The sequence below is a fragment of the Macaca fascicularis genome, chromosome 8, assembly GCF_037993035.2.
Source record: "Macaca fascicularis isolate 582-1 chromosome 8, T2T-MFA8v1.1".
In the NCBI taxonomy this organism is placed as follows: Eukaryota; Metazoa; Chordata; class Mammalia; order Primates; family Cercopithecidae; genus Macaca; species Macaca fascicularis.
In genome coordinates this window covers 42,893,181-42,917,852 of record NC_088382.1, presented here as the reverse complement: position 1 = coordinate 42,917,852, position 24,672 = coordinate 42,893,181, and the positions used below count along the sequence as shown (strand labels likewise).

At 39.7% G+C, this 24,672-nt stretch overlaps 1 protein-coding gene across 2 annotated transcripts in view; it reads left to right on the top strand.

The window, feature by feature from the left end:
* The window catches only part of LOC102123198 (A disintegrin and metallopeptidase domain 3), an 86,468-nt gene extending 81,447 nt beyond the window's left edge, over window positions 1-5,021 (top strand). Inside the window, exons 18-20 of one of the 2 annotated variants that reach the window (XM_073999974.1) lie at window positions 548-713; window positions 1,961-2,011; window positions 4,905-5,021. In XM_073999974.1, coding sequence (XP_073856075.1) covers window positions 548-713; window positions 1,961-2,009 — 215 coding nt within the window. In that variant the 3' untranslated portion in view covers window positions 2,010-2,011; window positions 4,905-5,021. The remainder of the gene's footprint in view (window positions 1-547; window positions 714-1,960; window positions 2,012-4,904) is intronic. The other variant, XM_045398176.2, reaches the window with a different exon arrangement.
* The last annotated feature ends 19,651 nt before the right edge of the window (window positions 5,022-24,672 follow it).

Genomic DNA, 24,672 nt, shown 5'->3' with positions numbered 1-24,672 from the left:
AGTACCTAGGTTAGTTAGATTCATGGAGTCAAAGCAGAATAATGGTGGTTCCCCTGGGGAGAGGGAAAAATGGTGGATTAATATTGAGTGGGTAAAAAATTTCAGTTTTGCAGAATGAGAAAGTTCTGAAGCAGGGTGGTGGTGATGGTTGCACATCAATGTGTATGTACTTAATGCAGTTCACAAAAAGAAATATGATACACTAAAATAGATTATGTTATATAAGTAAATATTAAGTATACATGAAGGGATTATAAGTAAATTTATGTCAATAAATATGTATTTTTATGTCAATAAAATAAGTACATTTATGACAATATTACATATTGTCAATGATAGTGTATTGTCAATTATATGTATAAGTGTATTGACTTGACATACAAAATGTGTAATGCACTTTGGGGCCCAGTCAGAGAAGGCTAAAAACACTTTTAAATTCAAATATAGTCATTCTTTAACTGTGTTGAGTTCTAAATTTCTATAATTCAAATTCTGGTATGATTTGATCATTTTTCAAATAGTTAAAAAGGTACTCTCATGTTTTCAGATAAAAGTGTACCCTTGTTTCCAAAACAACGTGCTGCTCCTAAAAACAATGGTCTTTTGATCAGTTTCTACATTTTTTCACCTTTGCTCATTTTAATTGCTATTGTTAGTCTTAAATGGAATAAAATGAAGAGATTTTGGAGCAAAGTGGGAACAGTAAGCAGCAGGTAAGTAAATGTATTATTTTTAATTTGATATTAAAATTGATTATGGGAAGAATTCAGTGCAATTCAGAATCCAAGAAGGGACTCTGGGGTGGATTGGATTAATGTTTCGAAATATTGAGTAAGCTCGCCTGTAATCCTAGCACTTTGGGAGGCCGAGGCAGGCAGATTGCCTGAGCTCAGGAATGTGAGACCAGCCTGGGCAACATGGTGAAACCCCATCTCTACTAAAATACACAAAATTAGCCGGGCGTGCTGGCATGCACCTGTAGTCCCAGCTGTCCCAGGTACTTGGGAGGCTGAGGCAGGAGAATTGCTTGAACCCAGAAACCGGAGGTTGCAGTGAGCCAAGATCATGCCACTGCACTCCAGCCGGGGCAACAGAGTAAGACAAGAAATATTGAGTAAGTTCTCAGCATATAACCGTTTTTTGTTTGTTTTTTGTTTTGTTGTGTTGTGTTTTTATTTCAGTCATCTGAGTATCCTGCATGTTCTTACAGGGCCAAGAACAATTAAAGCTATTCAGTAAAGCCTCATTGCCTTTCACATAGAAATTCAAGTTCTCTGCAATTGTTTAGGAAGTTCTGTTGACTTCCCAAGGAACCCCATTTCTCTTGCATTGACAACCAGTTGTGCCAAAAGGTCCACAGAAATAGTCAGGGAAGAAAATTTTGTGAATAGAATATGTAGAAGGTAAGAAAAATAGGATATGGTACAGAATGAGGGAGAGAACTCAGATAGGATACTTTGTATTTTGTGCATAATTAATATGGCTCATGTTTTTCGGAAATTATAGGTAAGGTAACTTGTACAGCTTTTTTTTTTTTTTTACTCTAACACCACATCAAACCATAATTTGCTTTATGAATATGTAGGGATTTGAGAATTCAAAAGGAAGAACAAGTGGGATCATTGATTAAAACTGACAAAATCTGATCACAACAGCCTAAGTTTTACAACAGTAAGTGGTTTCAGGGCCACCAGGGTAAGAAATGAAGTAGGGCTGAAGCAAAAAAGGATAACAATGAACCAGATGATCAGGTACTAGGTCATTCTCTTTAGCAGTTGAAGGCTTTATAATTGACGTCACCCCTTCTTGTCTATGTCCGTTGTTTCCAAATCGACTCCTCTGCTTGCACTTGGCCACTTGATACATATTAATTGATTAATTAGTGCCAATCTAGCTTTTTAAACTTTTCTTGATTTCGCTCAAGATTACAGTGTTTCCTAATGTTATCTCTTTTATACAGATCTATCTCAGAAGACAGCAGTAGTAACAACAGCCAGTCACAGAGTTAAAGGTGATGTGAAATAATCAAATTGTTAAGAAAATAACTCATGGAGTATTTTTTTACTTTTAGCAATACCTCAGTATGAAAAAACTATTATTCCCATATTTCATCATCTCGACTCCCATTTATTAATACCATATAGTAAAACAAAGATAAGAGAATATATTTGATGTTAATCATGTTTTATACTTATTTAGAAATATTTAATGTTAACTAATATTAGCCAGAGATGTATTGAACAACATTTTTGTAATAAGGAATGATGTTACAGAGATTATAAATATTTTTGTAAAATATTCATAAACAATCATACCTCCTCTGGCCTTATTTAAGGTTATCATTGGGCGATTTACACAGATTGTCTCTCCACATTTACGATGATTGATCCTTACTAAAATGCCATAGATATTGTTACCGGTATTTTAGAGATGAGGAAATGGATAAAAGGAAATAAATTGATTCCCCAGGAAAATAGAGTTTTAGTGAGTATTGTAGTGGAGTTTAACTTAAGACAATCGGACTTCAGAATTTAAACTCTTAAGATTGCCACAATCTTGAACAAATATAGCCTGATATATGACTGGGGATTGGGAATGGAATTTACATCGATTGAGACACATGAGATGCCAGGCAAAATGTTAAATGCACCTTTCTTCAAAGGCAGAAAGATACTTTTTAAAAAATTTTTAACATGGGATAAAATAGGCATTTGTATATATTGTTCAAAGTTCTAATTCATATGTGTAAAGAAATAATTATATTTGATGTGTTAGGCCTATCACTGGGAGTAAATGGAAAATTCAGAACTTCAACCATGAGTGAGATCAAGAGTTCATCTAATTACTTAGCTGCCATTCCCTCATATCTGACTTTGTTGACAGTTAAGTCAATGGATCTCTGTTTCCTTATCTGCCACTAAGCATTGGGAATTAGAGAGACACTAGGGCCCAAGCTTTCTTATTTTAAATTGTAAGAGGATCATCATAAATACTACTCCCCTTATCCTAGGAAAAATTCAAAACCAGGCATCCAGGCTTTCCCAGAGGTAAAGATAGAGCTTTTCCATTCCAGCTGCACATCAAATCTACCCCACACAGGCATACATTGGCATTATCCATGCAAATATCTTCACAGCAGCTTTCAAAACATATATATGTTATACGATGCTAAAATAAGTCAGGAATGTTGGAGAAATATCAGGGATGTCATTCTATCTGGAGAAGAGTTATCAAGAGGGTTGCAGTTGTGATGAGGTCAGAGAAGTAACACCCATGGAGGGTCTTGGCGCTCTTGGAGGCCATCTGTCTTACTTTGAGTGAAAAGGAGGAATCACTGGATGGTGCATGTGACTTACACTTTAAAAAGCTGCTTTGTTGAAAACAAACAGCTATATGATGGCAAGAGTAGATGTGGAGAAACTACTGCAGTAATCCAGGAGAGAAAAGATGGCACTTCAGACCGGGGTGGTAAGGATGGTCTTATGGATACATTTTGAAGGTAATGCAACAGAATGTACTGACAGTTTGGATGCAGAATGTAAGAAAAAAAGTGCTTAAATAATATGGCTATTGATATACAGCAGGAAAATAGCAAGGCTAAAAAGTAAAACCACCCCTCTTTATTTACAAAATTTTGGCTTTTTTGTTTTTGTTTTTGTTTTTGTTTTGAGATGGAGTCTCACTCTGTTGCCCAGGCTGGAGTGCAATGGCGCAATATTGACTCACTGCAACCTCTGCCACCTGGGTTCCGGTGATTCTCCTGCCTCAGCCTCCTGAGTAGCTGAGAGTACAGGCACACACCACCACACTCAGCTAATTTTTGTATTTTTAGTACAGACAGGGTTTCACCATGTTGGCCAGGATGGTCCCGATATCCTGACCTCGTGATCTGCCCGCCTCGGCCTCCCAAAGTGCTGGGAATTTGCAAGTTTATGAATGCTGAGATGTAAAATCCATGTAGGTAACCATGAGCCAAAATAAGTATCTTGTATGTCACAATGAGGAGTTTAAATATTCTTCTATATGACCAAGAACATAGGTAAAGTACTTTTCAAGATGGTAAGAAACGGATTTGGTACTATATGTCTTGCAGTTTACAAATTTCACTGGGATAAAATAGGGAAAGTAGATTCAGTCACAAATGGAAAGTAGTGAAGCTGTTAAGAGACTGTTGAATGCACAGGAAAGGTGTGATGAGGACAGGATTGGAGAGGAGGAAAAGCACAAAAATGTTTTCAGAGGTATGACAGAGGCCCGATCTGTTAGAGTAATGACTGGATGGATGTTTTTGGGTTAGAATAAAAGAGAGAACTAAAAAAACCTCCACTCTTCTGACAGAATGGATAGTGACACCTTTTACCAGTGACACATTTTATAGTAGAGAAATAACTGGTTTTGTTTGGGGTGAGGAAGTGGAGAGGATTGAAGAGTTAGTTTGTCTTTGAACAAGTGTATGTTAGAACCCACTGGAAATGCACAGAGGGTTTTCGAAAGTTCTTTTCCTCTTCAGATACATAGAGAAAAATTTATAGTAATTCTTTCCTATTTTTTCACATATTTCTATTGCTGTTTTTTCTGTTTCCTTTTTGTGGTTTTCCTTTATAATTTTCTTCTGTTTCTTTGTTGATGATTTTCATTTATCCATGTAAAGTTTAGAGACTGTGTAAATTTAAAATATAAATATCAATTTATAATATTCCCTTTTAATGTAGCTATTATAATCCATTTATGAAACATAAATTTAGATTTATAAATTTCCTGAATCACAGACATAGACTGCACCAGTGTAATCAGTGTCTCTTTATACTAATTAAGTGCTCTACCAATAGCTGAATAGTAAATAACAGCTTTTATTAACAATGGAGATTTAACATTTTTATTTTTTTGTATTTTCTCTGCAACAGTAACCAAGTGATAAAATCAAAGCCATCAGATGAAGAAAGGATATTACCAAGAAACTCACCATTAACTTAAAACTTTCAATTTCACAAAACAAAATAAATCATATGACTAAAAGCATACAAGCTTGTGTCTATTGATTCTTCTACCCTCCATGATCCTTTAGCAGGAGATGAGCAGCTTTGTCTCTTTGTAACTTTGGAAGTTGTTACATCATAAGCTTTAAAGCCTTCCGAAACAGGAGAGTTCAGTGATCTCCTTCACAGGGCATGTGGCAGGGGAGTGGCTCACCTGTTCGGATGCCCCTGCTCAAAGCCCTCGTTTGCTCATCTGCTTGTCTTGCCACATCTGTAGCAGTTAACAGGTACACCCTAGGAATTCTGGGGTTTGTGGGCTTGCTTGGTAGACATTAAAGCCCTTGTCTCTTTCCTGTATTTCCTCTCTCTTTCCTGGACCTCCCTGTCTCTATTACAAAAGACTGAAGTGGCCACTTTCAGGAAGTTCTATAAAGTACTATCTGGTCCCAGGACCTGTTTTTTGCAGCTTCCTCCTGATATCAGGGGCTGCCTGAATAATAAACTTGTCCTTTAGGATTAGTTGTTCCTCAACTGAATCAGGAGATAGACAGGGACTTTACCAAGGCCTCACTAAGTCCTTCCAAGAAGGCAGTGGAATTTTCATCAACTCCCTGGTCAATCATGGATAACTTAGTATAATTGAGAGGCTTGGTCCTGGTCCTACACAAGTCCTCCATTATGCACACCTGAAAGTGTCTCCTCTTCCAGTCTCCCATCTCACCATTGGGATCCCATCCAGGGTTATTCTTTAGTACTGTCTCTCTTCCAGTTGGATAATGTTCACCTTCTTCCCTGATGCTATACGTGCTACAAAGCTCATCCCCAAATCTCTCTGCTGCTTGAAGAGCAACCTGCTTCTCTGTGTCTGTCAGGGTCTGATTCAAAAGTAACACCATGTCTCTCCAGGAGAGTTCAAATACTTGGATGAAATTCTGGAAAGCCTCTATATATTGGACAGGGCCATCTGAAAACTTGCCAAGAGTCCCCTTAATTTGCTTTTACTCCTGTAGTGAGAAGGGGATCTGGACTTTACAGGGGTCAAACTCACCAGGCATCTGAAGCATCTGTTGAAAGGGCAAGGGTGAGACGGGGGCTTGTCTCAGGTGAAGATTTCTAGGAGGGGGTAAGTGAGAGGCTGAAGTTGGATAGAGAGATTGAGGTGGACCTGGAGGAGCAGGGCTGGAGGGAACTGGCTCCTCTGCTGGGGGTGCCTCTAGGATTTGTATCTTTAGTTCCCTTAGCTCACCCCTTGCAGCCTTTCCTAAGACAACAAACAGTAGGGCTGGATCTCTCCTACACTGTTAGCAAAGGTCTGGATGACCTTTCAAGGTATAGAAAGCCTGCCCATATGGGGCCTCACACCATCTGTCCTCACATCTACAGAAAAGGTCCAACTGCCTGATGGTACTGAAATGAATGGTCTTCCAGTCCATAATTTGGCCAAAAATTTATGCAGAGGGCTATGAGGCATTCTTCCTTCACATTCTGAGTGTCAAAGCAGTTCCAGTGGTTCAGAATATACTTCAGAGGAGTATAAGCTGGGGATGGTAAAGACAGCTGATCGCCCATTCTGAAAGATAGGGAATAGAGGCATCCCTCAACTCTCTTCTTTCTTTCAGTGAAAACCCGGGGTGTGAGAGAGAAAGTGAACATCCTCCCTTTCTCTTCCATCTTTTTGTCCCCAAGTCCTGGCAACCTTAGCAGGTGCCATGCATGGGTGCTAATGCAGCATGCACCCATGAAGCAGGGAAGGCCTAGAGAATAGGAATTATCCACTCTCACCTATGCCTCCATCTTCCCAACTGTTGGCAAACTTTGAGTTCCCTGGGCCTCATTATGCCATGGAACATAGCCACCTTTCATGAGGTGGGGATGTTTAGTTGGCAGGAATTGGTCCTGCCCATCTACATTGTGCCTGTTGCCTGGCTTTGGATCCCTCAAATCTGACTTTCCTTACTAGGACTTCAGCCTGATGCTTGGAATCGAGTTTCAGACAAAGAATTTCAGGGGCTGTGTCTGTTTAGATTGTCTCAAATGAGCTCTGCTGAATTTTCAGTTATCAGTAGGGGGTCACTCTTCCATTATTTTCTCTATTATAAGCAGAGTGCTGGGGGTAGGAACCCTCTCTAAGAAAATGTAAAAAAAAAAAACAGCTTACGAGGCAAAAGGGGAAGGTCCTGGGGGAAGAACCCCTTGCTCAGTGCAAATGGGTCCCTTTAATCCTTGTATTCTTCCTCTGGTTCAGATCTGGCTAAATTCCTTGGCTGGGGAGGAAAAGTTCTGTTGGCACAATGGGCAGGTAGCTGGCTGTGCTAGGTCCCTGTGGCAGCCACAGTCTTTTCCTGTTCCTCTTGTGCATGCTGTGGACACCTCTAGGTGCCTAAGCCAGGACAGGAGGGGGTAACGAGAGGACATGCTGGGGGCCACACGTGCCTGTGGCTGTCAGGCTGGGGATGGTACATTTAAGAACAAACGAAAAGTATTTGTTCTGATTTGCATCTTTGATGGCTGAGCCAAGTGCTCATTCTATTTAATATTATTGCCACAACATGTAGCAAAACCTTTGACATTATAAAGGAAGAGATAAGAGCCGTTTTAAACTGTGAGAGAAGAAAAGACACCAATGGAAGTCTGAAGTCTTGGCCTACAGAATTCAGTCCTGGGGACTTTCAGCAAAAAAAAAAAAAAAAAGGTGCTTTTGGTTGCCCCATGGCTTTACTCCAGTCGCATGTGATGGCTAGACCTCCCTGGAGGGAAACAGAGCAGGAAGGAGAGAGAGAGGTGGCAGAGTCTCAGAGAAGAGGCAGATCTGACAGTTTTGCTTTTTGTTTTTTTGTTTGTTTGTTTGTTTGTTTGTTTTTGAGACGGAGTCTCACGCTGTTGCCCAGGCTGGAGTGCAGTGGCGCGATCTCGGCTCACTGCAAGCTCCGCCTCCCGGGTTCCCGCCATTCTCCTGCCTCAGCCTCCTGAGTAGCTGGGACTACAGGCGCCCGCCACCGCACCCGGCTAATTTTTTGTATTTTTAGTAGAGACGGGGTTTCACTGTGGTCTCGATCTCCTGACCTTGTGATCCGCCCGCCTCGGCCTCCCAAAGTGCTGGGATTACAGGCTTGAGCCACCGCGCCCGGCCGACAGTTTTGCTTTTTAACTCACCTTTCTTTGTATCCTGGACAGGACCCCAGGTGAAACAGGAGAGTTCCTGGATCTCTTCACAGGAGGTATGACAGGGGTGTGGCTTGCCCATTCAGTGCCAACACTGCTCAAACCCTTAACGTGATGGGGAGCACACAGACAGGTAGGTGCAGGAACCAGATTGAGTGCTTTGGGTTCCAGACCCATGGTAGTGTCTAGGAGATGGGTGCCTGCAACCCCAGTATTACAGAGCTCTTTCCACTTTGCCTTTCACATAAGGCTTATGTTAACCAGTTCAGTGGACCCTCTGCCCTTTTGCAAGGGCAGAGGGCCAATGTGACAGCTTTCTGTATTCCAGCTCCTGCCCAGAAGAATTGGGTCACACATGGGCTTGAAGAATTTGTAAGAGTTAAAGAAAGAGGAAAGAAACACAAAAAGTGGCCCAACAGTCAAAGACTGGTTTATTTTGGAGAATGAACCTGAGAGGGCCTTCTGGATGATTTTTTTTTTTTTTTTTTTTTTTTGGTCAGGAGCTCTGTCTCTTACAGACTAAGAGTATTTATTGTTTTTTTAGGGTGAGAGAGCTTATCACAAGCTTGGAATGTTTCTGTGTGGGGGAGAAGTTTATGGCAGAGTTGGAATGTCTCTGATCAGAGAGGAGGTTATCTTGAGGCTGACATCCCTCCAGCGAGAGGGGAGGTTATCTTGGGGCTGGTATGTTTCTGGTCAGGGAGGGGTTTGGAATGTTTCTGGTTGGAGATGTTATTTGTGGTTTATGGTCATGCTGACCTTACCCATTAGGCTGATGCCCTTTGGATTTAGGCAGTTTTTGATCAAGGTGAACTTTAAAATGACTGTGCTTGTCCAAGACCATGATGCTCCTGCTCTGTCAGGATGAATGTGAGGTTTTATTGAGTGATGGAGGTAGCTCTCAGTGGGATGGATGAGGAGCTAGAAGAGGGGAATGGAGTGGGAAGATGACCTTCCCCTGGAGTTGAGCATCAAGTGGCCAGACTCCTCTCCAGCTGACCCCTGCCAAACTCTTCTCAGTGTTCAGACTCCCCTTCTCTTCTCTTTTTCTCTGCCATGTCACTCTGCTGTCCATCTGCTTGTTTTGTCTCCTCGTCTGCTTGTCTGCTTCTGGATGCTAGAGTTCAAGGTTTACGTGCGTACAAGATAGGGGTCATGGTGGGCCAAAAGGCAACTTTTGGGGCATGAAAACGGGAATGCCTGTTCTGTTAGGCCATGATATCCAGGCTTGAATGTGGGCCTTTTCTGGGGAACCACCCTCTTCTACGATGTGTTTCCCTTTCTCCAATCCATATCACTTCCATTGTCTACTGCTCCTGCCCACTCTCAGATTCCCATGGCATGCTGACTGCTCTCATCCCAAGACAGGACACCTGCAGCCCACCCCCCTCTAATAGTTAATTATCCCCTTGTCCTATTCATTCTAGGTTTTGGAATATTGAGAGAGGAAGTATTCATGAGTAAGGTCAGCTCCACAGTCACATTAGTCATTAGCCTAAATCCTACCTTAAATGAATTGCTCAGTCTGAGCTCTGGGTCATAGACACCTCTACCACCAGGTATTATGCTTCCTTGGCCCTATATAAACTGCTCTAGAATATTTCTCTGTCCTTTGGGAAAACCCAAACTTGCCACTCTGTCTTCGCTGAAGCTGGGCTTTTCTGGGTAAGATTTTCTTGTCTTGGTCTCCCCTCCCCTCGACCTCTTGCTGAGATGGGGGCACTTCTACACATTGCAGAGCATTACACATGGATTAGGGATCCACCAGCCCACCTGGAGCCCAATTAGGACCTACAGAGTCTCCATCACAAACCAAGATGCTCCTGGGACAGGGGTAGAGGAGCCTCATCACAGAGGTCCAGAGTTTCCTATTCCAAATATCCATCAACTGAAGAATGGATAAACAAAAGGTGGTATATCCACTCTTACTCAACATGGTTGATCCTTGAAACCATTATATTAAGTAAATAAAGCCAGTCACCAACACTAGATATTTACATGTGTATTTATTTGTATGGTATGTCTAGAACAGGAACAGCTCTTAGTTTAATGGGTTTTTTAGGGAGTAGAGGTGTGGGATAAAGAACTCGTGTATGGGAGGGTGATGGCTAAAGGGCATAGGGTTTCTTCATAATAAGATGAAACTTAAATTGATTATGCTGATGGTCACACATACCAGTGAACATACTAACAATCATTTAGTCTTATGCTTTAAGTGGGTGATTTTTGTGGTATGTGAATTATATCTTAATAATGCAAATTGGGATTGTTCTACTAGATTTTTCTCAACCTCATGACAATGAGGGCAATTTTGGGCCTTTATGCTCACTGTCCTGCCTCTATCTTATGATTTCTATTGCCCAGATGTACCAGTCTCTAGTAGGCCTGAGTTTTAGCCCTGACCAGAGTTTTATTTTGAAACTGTCAACACAGTTCATCCCTGTAACATGGTGTACTGGGGTTTTAGGTAAGGAATGGGATAAAAGATGAGTTAAGGCTGGGCTCTGTGGCTTATGCCTGTAATCCCAGCAGGTTGGGAGCCAAGGTGGGTGGATCACAAGGTCAGGAGTTCGAGACCAGCGTGGCCAACATAGTGAAACCCTATCTGTACTAAAAATACAAAAAAAAATTAGCCAGGAGTGGTGGCGGGCACCTGTAATCCCAGTTACTTGGGAGGCTGAGGCAGGAGAATTGTTTGAACCTAGGAAGCAGAGGTTTCAGTGAGCCAAGATTGTGCCACTGCACCCCAGCCCAGGCAACAGTGCAAGACTTCATCTCAAAAAAAAAAAAAAAAGAATTAGTTCTGGACATGTGCAGTTTAAGATATTTGTCAAAGTTCAGGAAGGCAGATACATACTCTTCCTTTTACAGTGGTGTCACTTTTCCTCTCTCCCCTTGCCTTGCTGCCCTTCTGATCTCCACAGGTTCTTCAGTAGTGCTTAGAATCACCATTTACACAACACAGTCAGGTTGCATTTTAAAGCTTTTCTTTCCCTTTCTCTACTGATTGTAATCTAGTATTTTTTAAAAGATGCATAGTTGAGAAAAAGTGCTTTTTGATGGAATTATCAGGATAAAGTATCATTTTCTTGATTTGTTTTCATTTGCAAACATATTAAACATTTAAGTCGGCAGTGTATGTAAGAAGTTGTTAGTAGTAATTGCTAGTAATGGTAATTAATATTTCTATTTTCCTGTTTCTCCATAATAAATAAATCCTACCAGAAAAAAAAAAACTGTGATGCAGAGACAGTTTCAAGAACTTCACTATGAGTCCAAATGATGCTTATTTGCCTTTACATCACTACTAAAGGGTTTAAAGAATTTAAGCTTCCCCACAACAAAGCAGTTGTGCTCCATTGTGTGTGTTTGTGTCTGGTGTTTCCTCTCCTTACCCTGCTGAAGCTTCCCAGGCCCTTGGATTCCATAATGCTGAGCCAACTCAGGCAGAAAGCAACCTCAGTTGTCACCTTAAGGGCTCTGGGATAGCACACGATACTCTGAAGTGGCCCTTTGGCCCAGTGACCAAGAGCTTCCATGAGCCTCAGGGGGCCTTTGTCCTTGGCTGTGCTTCCTGCACTCTGGCCAAGCCATGTTCTTTCCCTTTACCTTCCTTGCTGAGCATGGAAGGCTTCAAGCCCACCTAAGTCCATAGTAGCCTAAAATTTATTTTCCTTTTGCTCAGAAAAGGGTTGGACTATTCCTGGAGAACAATTTCCCGTACCTCTGAGATCCTCTACAGCCCCTTTCCCGGATCCCATGCTGGTGCCTCTCATGTGTCACACCTTCTCAGTTCAGGCCAGGTGAGCCAAGGACATTAGCAGAGGAGATATCTGAGCTCTGCGTCAGGGCCCAGGGTCTTAGCTACCCACACGCAGCAGGACTTTCAGGGTCTCCCCACTCTGTGATGGAGAATAGAGATGGGGATGCACTGCCTTCAATCTGAGGAGAAATGGGCTCCAGTGTGATTCAGAAGAGAAACTGGACTATGCTGTGGAACTGCAGAGACTGATTTTTTTTTGTTTGATATTTGGTATCTCAATCATTTTCAATGTGCCATTGATAATGTCGTGAAAGTGTATATCACACTGGAGAATGGACACTCATAAATAACTTTTCCTACATTTTGACCCCACCATCGACTCAGGATTAATAAGTATTGTTTGACTGAGGTGATTGTTGATACAAACAACATAAAATCAAAAAACATTTTTCAACTGCAGATTCTGAAGGAATATTCTTGCATACCCCAGTTCCACAGAAGATAGGGCAAAATGAGGATGAAATTTCAGAGAAGGTAAATGACCAATAATATTGATTTTACAAGTTGTAATTTTGAAGCATTTTTACTTCTTGTGTTTATTTTCATTTTTATTTTATTTATATTTGTACAAATGTATAGGGTACATGATTTTTTTTTTTTTTTTTGAAATTTCAGGCCATGTGTATAATACACGGTTATCAAGTGAGGGTATTTAGGGTACCCATCACCTGATTACATAACATTTCATTAAATATAGTCATCCTACTCTGCTATCAAGCATTTAATTTATTCCCTCTACTTATTGTATGTTTGTACCCTTTAACGATAAGATATTATTTTTTCTTCAAGCTTAGATTTTCCTTTTTAAAGTTTTTGTACAATATTTAAATTCACAAATGCAGTAAAATGTACAGTTTTATTGATCTATTTTTCACTTAGGATTCATCAGGTCTTGTATATTAGATCTGTGAGAATTTTGCGTTTTAAAGAAATAAGCTACATATTTATAAATCTCCAACTGAGTATAAGCCATTAAAATAAAGAACAACAAGTTATATATTATGTCTAATGTGAAATTGAATATAGTTATACAAGCAGTTATTGGTGGGAAATTAATCTAGTTGCATACTTATTAATATTTATAATGTATAAATCATATATGTGTTTATTTTTTAAAAGACTTTATTTAGTATATTGTATATATAATAAAATTCACTGACATGTAAAATTCAATTTTTTAAATAACTTTATGCAGTTTTGCAGCCATCAACCATGTATCAGTTTTAGAACATTTTATTTTCCAAATGAGAGCTTTCATGTCATTTCAGTTAATCTCTGTTCTCACCCACAGCTCCAGGCAACAATAAATCTCTGCTTTCTCTTTCCTGATTTGCTTTTTGTTTCCAAAATTTCATACAAATGAAATCAAACAGCCTCTTCTCTGCCTGCATCTTTTAAAATACATATTTATAACAACTGCCCCTTGTCTGCCTGCCTTCAACCATGTACTTGAACAAGGCTGGAGAAAATTATTCTCACTTAATTCATGACTACCACCCTAATTAATGAAGGCTTACAAACGTCATGTTGGCCTTTCATGACTCTACAACTGCAATAAAAATGTTTATTTTTAAGAGATCATCGATGGTCCCTGTATTTTTTAATGACAATGGCTGTTTTTTAATCTTCACTTTTCTTGATCCTGTTTGCAGCATTTGGCATAGCTGGTAAGTGTCTACTCCATGAATTATTTTCTTCATTTAGTTTAAAGAGTTTTCCAGTCTCATGATTTAACTCTTGCCATTGCAGTTATTCTCTCTCTTTTTCTCTCTCTCTCAACTCTCTCAAAGATTTGCTAATAACAATAATGTCAGTCATACAGAATTATTAATACACATTTACAGGAAGACAAAAGTTGTGAAAACTCTCTATACTCTTGACCACCTATGACCCAACAAGTATTCTCTTGTGCCTGGGTTTTATCACTGTCACGTGCACTGGCTGTCTACGACAGTCAAATCGAAGCAGTGGTCAAATAAATGCAATAAAATATTTGAACTAAATACTCAACCTGGAAAAAAATATCAATCTTGAGTAACATGTTTAGCTCAAGAGAGAAGCATGTGAAAATAAATGTCAAAGACAGCTCAGTCTTGCTTTAAATGTGAAGAATCAGAATACAAACAGCTGATTTCTTATTATATGCATAAAACAAATACTTCAGGAATAATAATTATCAAAGACAAATAGAGATAATGTTTGAGTTATGAATTTAATATTATATATGTTTATAAACAATAAAATTAACGTGAATGTATAGGATTCATATAACAGCATTTTTTGATGATGGTAATTTCACTATGTCTTAGCAATTAAGTAATTGTGAAATTCATAGAAATGGCGTATCAGAGAGTTCAGACTTTCTTAACACTGGAACAGACTCTGTGACTCCTTTGGATCAGATATTAACATGTGTGGCTGTATGTGTTCATTCAACAAATACTTAGTGTCTACTATCTGACAGGACCTCTTCTAGGCACTGGGATAGAGCAGTAAACAAAAGACAAAATTCTTGGTTTTCTAGTGTTTTAGATAACACTAAATTAAGCCTAGGTGGGAAAGACTGGTGGTAACAAAATGTAAATTGGATGACATGGAAAATTTTATTGAAGAGGTAAATAAAGACGTAAAGTAGAAGTAACATGTATTTTCTTTTTTTTTTAAGTTTCTGTATTTATTATTATTATTATACTTTAAGTTCTAGGGTACATGTGCATAACGTGCAGGTTTGTTACATATGTATACTTGTGCCATGTTGGTGTGCTGCACCCATCAACTCGTCAGCACCCATCAACTCGTCATTTACATCAGGTATAATTTCCAATGCAATCCCTCCCTCCTCCCCCCTCCCCCCTCCCCATGATAGGCCCCAGTGTATGATGTTCCCCTTCCCGAGTCCAAGTGATCTCATTGTTCAGTGCCCACCTATGAGTGAGAACATGTGGTGTTTGGTTTTCTGTTCTTGTGATAGTTTGCTAAGAATGATGGTTTCCAGCTGCTTCCATGTCCCTACAAAGGACACAAACTCATCCTTTTTTATGGCTGCATAGTATTCCATGGTGTATATGTGCCACATTTTCTTAATCCAGTCTGTCACTGATGGACATTTGGGTTGATTCCAAGTCTTTGCTATTGTGAATAGTGCCACAATAAACATATGTGTGCATGTGTCTTTATAGCAGCATGATTTATAATCCTTTGGGTATATACCCAGTAATGGGATGGCTGGGTCATATGGTACATCTAGTTCTAGATCTGTGAGGAATCGCCATACTGTTTTCCATAATGGTTGAACTAGTTTACAATCCCACCAACAGTGTAAAAGTGTTCCTATTTCTCCACATCCTCTCCAGCACCTGTTGTTTCCTGACTTTTTAATGATCGCCATTCTAACTGGTGTGAGATGGTATCTCATTGTGGTTTTGATTTGCATTTCTCTGATGGCCAGTGATGATGAGCATTTTTTCATGTGTCTGTTGGCTGTATGAATGTCTTCTTTTGAGAAATGTCTGTTCATATCCTTTGCCCACTTTTTGATGGGGTTGTTTGTTTTTTCCTTGTAAATTTGTTTGAGTTCTTTGTAGGATCTGGATATTAGCCCTTTGTCACATGAGTAGATTGCAAAACTTTTCTCCCATTGTGTAGGTTGCCTGTTCACTCTGATGGTAGTTTCTTTTGCTGTGCAGAAGCTGTGTAGTTTAATTAGATACCATTTGTCAATTTTGGCTTTTGCTGCTGTTGCTTTTGGTGTTTTAGACGTGAAGTCTTTGCCCATGCCTATGTCCTGAACGGTACTACCTAGGTTTTCTTCTAGGGTTTTTATGGTATTAGGTCTAACATTTAAGTCTCTAATCCATCTTGACTTAATTTTCGTATACGGAGTAAGGAAAGGATCCAGTTTCAGCTTTCTACTTATGGCTAGCCAATTTTCCCAGCACCATTTATTAAATAGGGAATCCTTTCCCCATTTCTTGTTTCTCTCAGGTTTGTCAAAGATCAAATGGCTGTAGATGTGTGGTATTATTTCTGAAGACTCTGTTCTGTTCCATTGGTCTATATCTCTGTTTTGGTACCAGTACCATGCTGTTCTGGTTACGGTAGCCTTATAGTATAGTTTGAAGCCAGGTAGCGTGATGCCTCCAGCTTTGTTCTTTTGACTTAGGATTGTCTTGGCAATGTGGGCTCTTTTTTGGTTCCATATGAACTTTAAAGCAGTTTTTTCCAATTCTGTGAAGAAACTCATTGGTAGCTTGATGGGGATGGCATTGAATCTATAAATTACCTTGGGCAGTATGGCCATTTTCACAATATTGATTCTTCCTATCCATGAGCATGGTATGTTCTTCCATTTGTTTGTGTCCTCTTTTATTTCACTGAGCAGTGGTTTGTGGTTCTCCTTGAAGAGGTCCTTTACATCCCTTGTAAGTTGGATTCCTAGGTATTTTATTCTCTTTGAAGCAATTGTGAATGGAAGTTCATTCATGACTTGGCTCCCTGTTTGTTACTGGTGTATAAGAATGCTTGTGATTTTTGCACATTAATTTTGTATCCTGAGACTTTGCTGAAGTTGCTTATCAGCTTAAGGAGATTTTGGGCTGAGACAATGGGGTTTTCTAAATAGACAATCATGTCATCTGCAAACAGGGACAATTTGACTTCTTCTTTTCCTAACTGAATACCCTTGATTTCTTTCTCTTGCCTGATTGCCCTAGCCAGAACTTCCAACACTATGTTGAATAGGAGTGGTGAGAGAGGGCATCCCTGTCTTGTGCCAGTTTTCAAAGGGAATTTTTCCAGTTTTTGCCCATTCAGTATGATATTGGCTGTGGTTTGTCATAAATAGCTCTTATTATTTTGAGGTACATTCCATCAATACCAAATTTATTGAGCGTTTTTAGCATGAAGGGCTGTTGAATTTTGTCAAAAGCCTTTTCTGCATCTATTGAGATAATCATGTGGTTTTTGTCTTTGGTTCTGTTTATATGCTGGATTATCTTTATTGATTTGTGAATGTTGAACCAGCCTTGCATCCCAGGGATGAAGCCCACTTGATCATGGTGGATAAGCTTTTTGATATGCTGCTGAATCCGGTTTGCCAGTATTTTATTGAGGATTTTTGCATCGATGTTCATCAGGGATATTGGTCTAAAATTCTCTTTTTTTGTTGTGTCTCTGCCAGGCTTTGGTATCAGGATGATGTTGGCCTCATGAAATGAGTTAGGGAGGATTCCCTCTTTTTCTATTGATTGGAATAGTTTCAGAAGGAATGGTACCAACTCCTCCTCATACCTCTGGTAGAATTCAGCTGTGAATCCATCTGGTCCTGGACTTTTTTTGGTTGGTAGGCTATGAATTATTGCCTCAATTTCAGAGCCTGCTATTGGTCTATTCAGGGATTCAACTTCTTCCTGGTTTAGTCTTGGGAAGAGTGTAAGTGTCCAGGAAATTATCCATTTCTTCTAGATTTTCTAGTTTATTTGCATAGAGGTGTTTATAGTATTCTCTGATGGTAGTTTGTATTTCTGTGGGGTGGGTGGTGATATCCCCTTTATCATTTTTTATTGCGTCTATTTGATTCTTCTCTCTTTTCTTCTTTATTAGTCTTGCTAGCGGTCTGTCAATTTTGTTGATCTTTTCAAAAAACCAACTCCTGGATTCATTGATTTTTTGGAGGGTTTTTTGTGTCTCTATCTCCTTCAGTTCTGCTCTGATCTTAGTTATTTCTTGCCTTCTGCTAGCTTTTGAATGTGTTTGCTCTTGCTTCTCTAGTTTTTTTAATTGTGATGTTAGGGTGTCAATTTTAGATCTTTCCTGCTTTCTCTTGTGGGCATTTAGTGCTATAAATTTCCCTCTACACACTGCTTTAAATGTGTCCCAGAGATTCTGGTATGTTGTATCTTTGTTCTCATTGGTTTCAAAGAACACCTTTATTTCTGCCTTCATTTCGTTATGTACCCAGTAGTCATTCAGGAGCACGTTGTTCAGTTTCCATGTAGTTGAGCGGTTTTGATTGAGTTTCTTAGTCCTGAGTTCTAGTTTGATTGCACTGTGGTCTGAGAGACAGTTTGTTATAATTTCTGTTCTTGTACATTTGCTGAGGAGTGCTTTACTTCCAATTATGTGGTCAATTTTGGAATAAGTGCGATGTGGTGCTGAGAAGAATGTATATTCTGTTGATTTGGGGTGGAGAGTTCTATAGATATCTATTAGGTCTGCTTGCTGCAGAGATGAGTTCAATTCCTGGATATCCTTGTTAACTTTCTGTCTCGTTGATCTGTCTAATGTTGACACTGGAGTGTTGAAGTCTCCCATTATTATTGTATGGGAGTCTAAGTCTCTTTGTAAGTCTCTAAGGACTTGCTTTATGAATCTGGGTGCTCCTGTATTGGGTGCATATATATTTAGGATAGTTAGCTCTTCCTGTTGAATTGATCCCTTTACCATTATGTAATGGCCTTCTTTGTCTCTTTTGATCTTTGATGGTTTAAAGTCTGTTTTATCAGAGACTAGTATTGCAACCCCTGCTTTTTTTTGTTCTCCATTTGCTTGGTAGATCTTCCTCCATCCCTTTATTTTGAGCCAATGTATGTCTTTGCATGTAAGATGGGTCTCCTGAATACAGCAGACTGATGGGTCTTGACTCTTTATCCAGTTTGCCATTCTGTGTCTTTTAATTGGAGCATTTAGTCCATTTACATTTAAGGTTAATATTGTTATGTGTGAACTTGATCCTGCCGTTATGATATTAACTGGTTATTTTGCTCATTAGTTGATGCAGTTTCTTCCTAGCCTCGATGGTCTTTACATTTTGGCATGTTTTTGCAATGGCTGGTACCGCTTGTTCCTTTCCATGTTGAGTGCTTCCTTCAGGGTCTCTTGTAAGGCAGGCCTAGTGGTGACAAAATCTTTAAGCATTTGCTTATCTGTAAAGGATTTTATTTCTCCTTCACTTATGAAACTTAGTTTGGCTGGATATGAAATTCTGGGTTTAAAATTCTTTTCTTTAAGAATGTTGAATATTGGCCCCCACTCTCTTCTGGCTTGTAGAGTTCCTGCCGACAGATCTGCTGTTAGTCTGATGGACTTCCCTTTGTGGGTAACCCGACCTTTCTCTCTGGCTGCCCTTAACATTTTTTCCTTCATTTCAACTTTGGTGAATCTGGCAATTATATGTCTTGGAGTTGCGCTTCTTGAGGAGTATCTTTGTGGCATTCTCTGTATTTCCTGGATTTGAATGTTGGCCTGCCCTACTAGGTTGGGGAAGTTCTCCTGGATGATATCCTGAAGAGTGTTTTCCAACTTGGTTCCATTTTCCCCCTCACTTTCAGGCACCCCAATCAGACATAGATTTGGTCTTTTTACATAATCCCATACTTCTTTCAGGCTTTGTTCATTTCTTTTTCTTCTTTTTTCTTACAGTTTCTCTTCTCGCTTCATTTCATTCATTTGATCCTTACTCACTGATACTCTTTCTTCCAGTTGATCGAGTCGGTTACTGAAGCTTGTGCATTTGTCATGTATTTCTCGTGTCATGGTTTTCATCTCTTTCATTTCGTTTATGACCTTCTCTGCATTAATTACTCTACCTATCAATTCTTCCACTTTTTTTTCAAGATTTTTAGTTTCTTTGCACTAGGTACGTAATTCCTCCTTTAGCTCTGAGAAGTTTGATGGACTGAAGCCTTCTTCTCTCATCTCGTCAAAGTCATTCTCCGTCCAGCTTTGATCTGTTGCTCGCGGTGAGCTGCGCTCCTTTGCCGGGGGAGATGCGCTCTTATTTTTTGAATTTCCAGCTTTTCTGCCCTGCTTTTTCCCCATCTTTGTGGTTTTATCTGCCTCTGGTCTTTGATGATGATGACGTACTGATGGGGTTTTGGTGTAGGTGTCCTTCCTGTTTGATAGTTTTCTTTCTAACATTCAGGACCTTCAGCTGTAGGTCTGTTGGAGATTGCTTGAGGTCCACTCCAGACCCTGTTTGCCTGGGTATCAGCAGCAGAGGCTGCAGAAGATAGAATACTGCTGAACAGCGAGTGTACCTGTCTGAATCTTGCTTTGGAAGCTTCCTCTCAGGGGTGTACTCCACCCTGTGAGGTGTGGGGTGTCAGACTGCCCCTAGTGGGGGATGTCTCCCAGTTAGGCTACTCAGGGTTCAGGGACCCATTTGAGCAGGCGGTCTGTCCGTTCTCAGATCTCAAGCTCCGTGTTGGGAGATCCACTGCTCACTTCAAAGCTGTCAGACAGAGTGATTTGCATCTGCAGAGGTTTCTGCTGCTTTTGTTGTTGTTTAGCTGTGCCCTGTCCCCAGAGGTCGAGTCTACAGAGACAGGCAGGTTTCCTTGAGCTGCTGTGAGCTCCACCCAGTTCGAGGTTCCCAGCAGCTTTGTTTACCTACTTAAGCCTCAGCAATGGTGGGCGCCCCTCCCCCAGCCTCGCTGCTGCCTTGCGGTTAGATGGCAGACTGCTGTGCTAGCAATGAGGGAGGCTCTGTGGGCGTGGGACCCTCTCGGCCAGGTTTGGGATATAATCTCCTGGTGTGCGGGTTTGCTTAAAGCACAGTATTGCGGTGGGAGTTACCCCATTTTCCAGGTGTTGTGTGTCTCAGTTCCCCTGGCTAGGTAAAGGGATTCCCTTCCCCCTTGCACTTCCCAGGTGAGGCAATGCCTCGCCCTGCTTCAGCTCTCGCTGGTCGGGCTGCAGCAGCTGACCAACACAGATTGTCCGGCACTCCCTAGTGAGATGAACCCAGTACCTCAGTTGAAAATGCAGATATCACCAGTCTTCTGTGTTGCTCGCACTGGGAGTTGGAGACTGGAGCTATTCCTATTCGGCCATCTTGCTCCACACCCCCGTAACATGTATTTTCACATAAATGTTATTCCAGATAGAGTTAGGAAAAAATGCAGAGACCTTGAGACCAAAGTATCCTTTGTTTATACAAAGAACAGCTGGGGAGCAATGTGCCTGGAGTGAGCATGAATGTAGTTACAGATGGTGTCATAGAAATGAGACATCATCAGAGAGTTTGAACAAATAAGTGACAGCATCAGACCAATATTTTCATAGAATAATCTGCAAGGCAAATAAGCAGAAGTAAAAAGACCAGTTAGAAGACTATTACAGCCATCCACACAACATGATGATGGTTTTAAATAGAATAGTAGCAGGGGTCGAGGTGCAATTCTGGATGTACTTTAAAGAGAAAACATGAGATTTAATAATTCACTGAATTTGAGGGGAAAACAAAGTAACAAAAAAAGATGGCAAAATGACTCCTAGGTTTTGTTCTGGAAAACTAGAAGAATGCAGATGGTATTGGCAATGTGATCAGAAGTCCATTAGGGTCCTGTTAAATAGGAGAATTCTAATAAGTATTTTCATGTGGAACTATCAAGTAGGTAGTGAAATAATTGAATCTGGAGTTCACTGAAGAAGTATAAAGCAGAGATAGATACTGGGAGTAATTAACACATATATGATTGTTATGTTACTATTTTTACTTTTAACAAATATAACTGTATCTATATATAGGGTACAATGTAATGTTTTGATACATGCATACATTGTGGAATGATCAAATCTAGGTTAATTAACATATCCATCAACTCAAATATTTATTTCTTTTCACAAGAACATTTAAAATTATCTCTTTTAGCTATTTTTAAAGATATAATAATAAACCATAAGACTAGATGAAATAGGCAATAATGTATCTAGAAAAACAAAATTCAAAGACAGCACCATAGAGTACTAACTTCTAGAGACAAATAAGGAGGTATTGGGGAAAAAAAAAACTGAGAAGCAGTAACTACATTAGCAAGAGTTAAAGAAAGAGCCTGTGGTATCCTGCAGCCAAATGAGGAAGTATTTTATACAGGAGACACTGATCAGCTATGCCAAATGCTGCTGATTAATCAGAAAAAAATAAAGACTGAGAAATAACCATTGCTTCTCTTCAGCAAGAAGATGTAACTGCCCTAAATTTATACATACCTGACATTGGAGCACCTAGATGCATAAAAAAGAGTTTTTCTAGATCTACAAAAAGGTTTAGAAAGCCATACAAGAATAGTGAGGGACTTCAACATCCCCCTGACAGCATTTCACAGAATATTAAGGCAGAAAACTAACAAAGAAGTTCTGAACTTAAACTCAGCACTGGATCCATTGGAACTAAAAGACATCGACAGAATACACCACCCAACAGCAACAGAATATACACTCTTCTCATCTGCACAGAACTTACTCTAAGATCAATCACATGCTTGGTCGTAAAATAAGTCTCAAATAATTCACAAAAATTGAAATCATACTAAGCAATAAAAATATAAATCAATACCAAGAAGATCTCTCAAAATCAAACAATTACGTAGAAATTAAACAATTTACTCCTGAATGACTTTTGGGCAAACAACAAAATTAATGCAGAAATTTTTTGAAATATTTGAAATAAATGAAGACAGAGACACAATGTACTTGGTATCTTTGGGACACAGCTTAAGTAATGTTAAGCAAAGAGCTTATAGTGTTAAACACCTAGCATCAAGAAGTTAGAAGGATTTCAAATTAACAACCTAACATCACAGTTGAAGGAACTCGAAAAACAAGAACAATCTGCCCCCAAAGCTAGCAGAAAAAAAAAGAAGTATCGAAAATCAGAGCAGAACTGAACAAAATTGAAAATGAGAACTTACATCCAAAAAAAAAAAAAAAAAATCAATGAAAGTCCAGATTCGGTTGCTCAGGCCTGTAGCCCCAGCACTTTGAGAGGCTAAGACAGGCAGATTACTTGAGGCCAGGAATTTGAGACCATCCTGGCAAACCTGGAGAAACTTTGTCTCTACAAAAATGAGCCCGGTGTGGTGATGTGTGCTTGTAATCCCAGCTACTCAGAAAGCTGGGGCATGAGAATTGCTTGAAGGAGGGAGGCAGAGGTTGCAGTGAACCAAGATCATGCCACTGCACTACATCCAGCCTGAATAACAGGGTAATACTCTGAGAAAAAGGGCAGGGCAGGGCAGGGCAGGGCAGGGCAGGGAAGGGAAGGGAAGGGAAGGGAAGGGAAGGGAAGGGAAGGGAAGGGAAGGGAAGAGAAGGGAAGGGAAGGGAAGGGAAAATAGAATCATTGAAACCCAGAGTTGTTTTTTTAAAGACTAAACATGATTGAGACATTGCTAGCTAGTTTAACAAAGAGAATTAAAAAAAGAGAAGATCTAAATAATGCAATCAGAAATGACAAAGGTAGTTTTACAATCAACGCTACAGAAACACAAAATATCCTGAGAGACCATTATCAACACCTCTATGGAAAGCAGAAAATATGTAAGAAATGGATAAATTACTGGAAATGCACAACTTCCCAAGATTGAAAAAGGAAGAAATTGAAACCCTCAACAAAACAATAATGAGCTTTTTTCTTTCTTTTTCACTGTTTTTGTTTTGTTTCTTTTTTAAGTTCCAGAATACAAGTGTAGAAGGTGCAGGTTTGCTACAGAGGTATATGTGTGACATGGTGGTATGCTGCACCTATCAACCCATCACCTAGGTTTTAAGCCTTGCACACATTAGCTATTTGTCCTGATGCTCTCCCTTCCTTTACCTCCCATCAAAGGCCCCTGTGTGTGTTGTTCCCCTCCCTGCGTCCATGTGTTCTCATTATTCAACTCTCACTTGTGAATGAGAAAATGTGGTGACTGATTTTCTATTCCTGTGTTAGTTTGCTGTGGATGATGGCTTTTAGCTTCATCCATGTCCCTGTAAAAAACATAATCTCATTCTTTTTGTGGCTGCATAGTATTCCATGTTGTATATGTACCATATTTTCTTTATCCAGTCTATCACTAACGGGCATTTGGGCTGGTTCCATGTCTTTGCTATTGTGAATAGTGCTGCAATAAACATATGTGTGCATGTATTTTTATAATACAATGAATTATATTCCTTTGGGTATATACCCAGTAGTGGAATTGCTGGGTCAAATGGTATTTCTGGTTCTAGATCCTTGAGGAATTCCCACACAGTCTTCCATAATGATTGAACTAATTCACATTCCCACCTACAATGTAAAAGCATTTCTATTTCTCCACAGCCACAGCAGCATCTGTTGTTTCTTGACTTTTTAATAATCACCATTTGACTGGCATGAGATAGTATCCCATTGTGGTTTTGATTTGCATTTCTCTAATGATCAGTGATGTTGAGCTTTTTTTCATATGTTTGTTGGCCACATAAATGTCTTCTTTTGAGAAGGGTCTATTCATATCCTTTAACCAGTTTTTCATGGGATTGTTTCTTTCTTGTAAATTTGTTTAAATTCCTTATACATTCTGAATATTAGACCTTTGTCAGATGGGTGGACTGCAAAAATTTTCTCCCATTCTACGGATTGCCTTTTTGCTCTGATGATAGTTTCTTCTGTTATGTAGTAGTTCTTTAGTTTAATTAGATACTATTTATCAATTTTAGCTTTTGTTGCAATTCCTCTTGGCAATTTCAGCATAAAATCTTTGCCTATGCCTATGTCCTGACAGGTATTATCTAGGTTTTCCTCAGGGGTTCTTATGGTTTTGCATTTTACGTTTAAGTCTTTAATCCATCTTGAGTATATTTTTGTATAAGGTGTAAGGAAGGGGTCCAGTTTCAGTTTTCTGCATATGGTTAGCCAGTTTTCCCAGCTCCATGTAATAAATAGGGAATCCTTTCCCCATTCCTGGT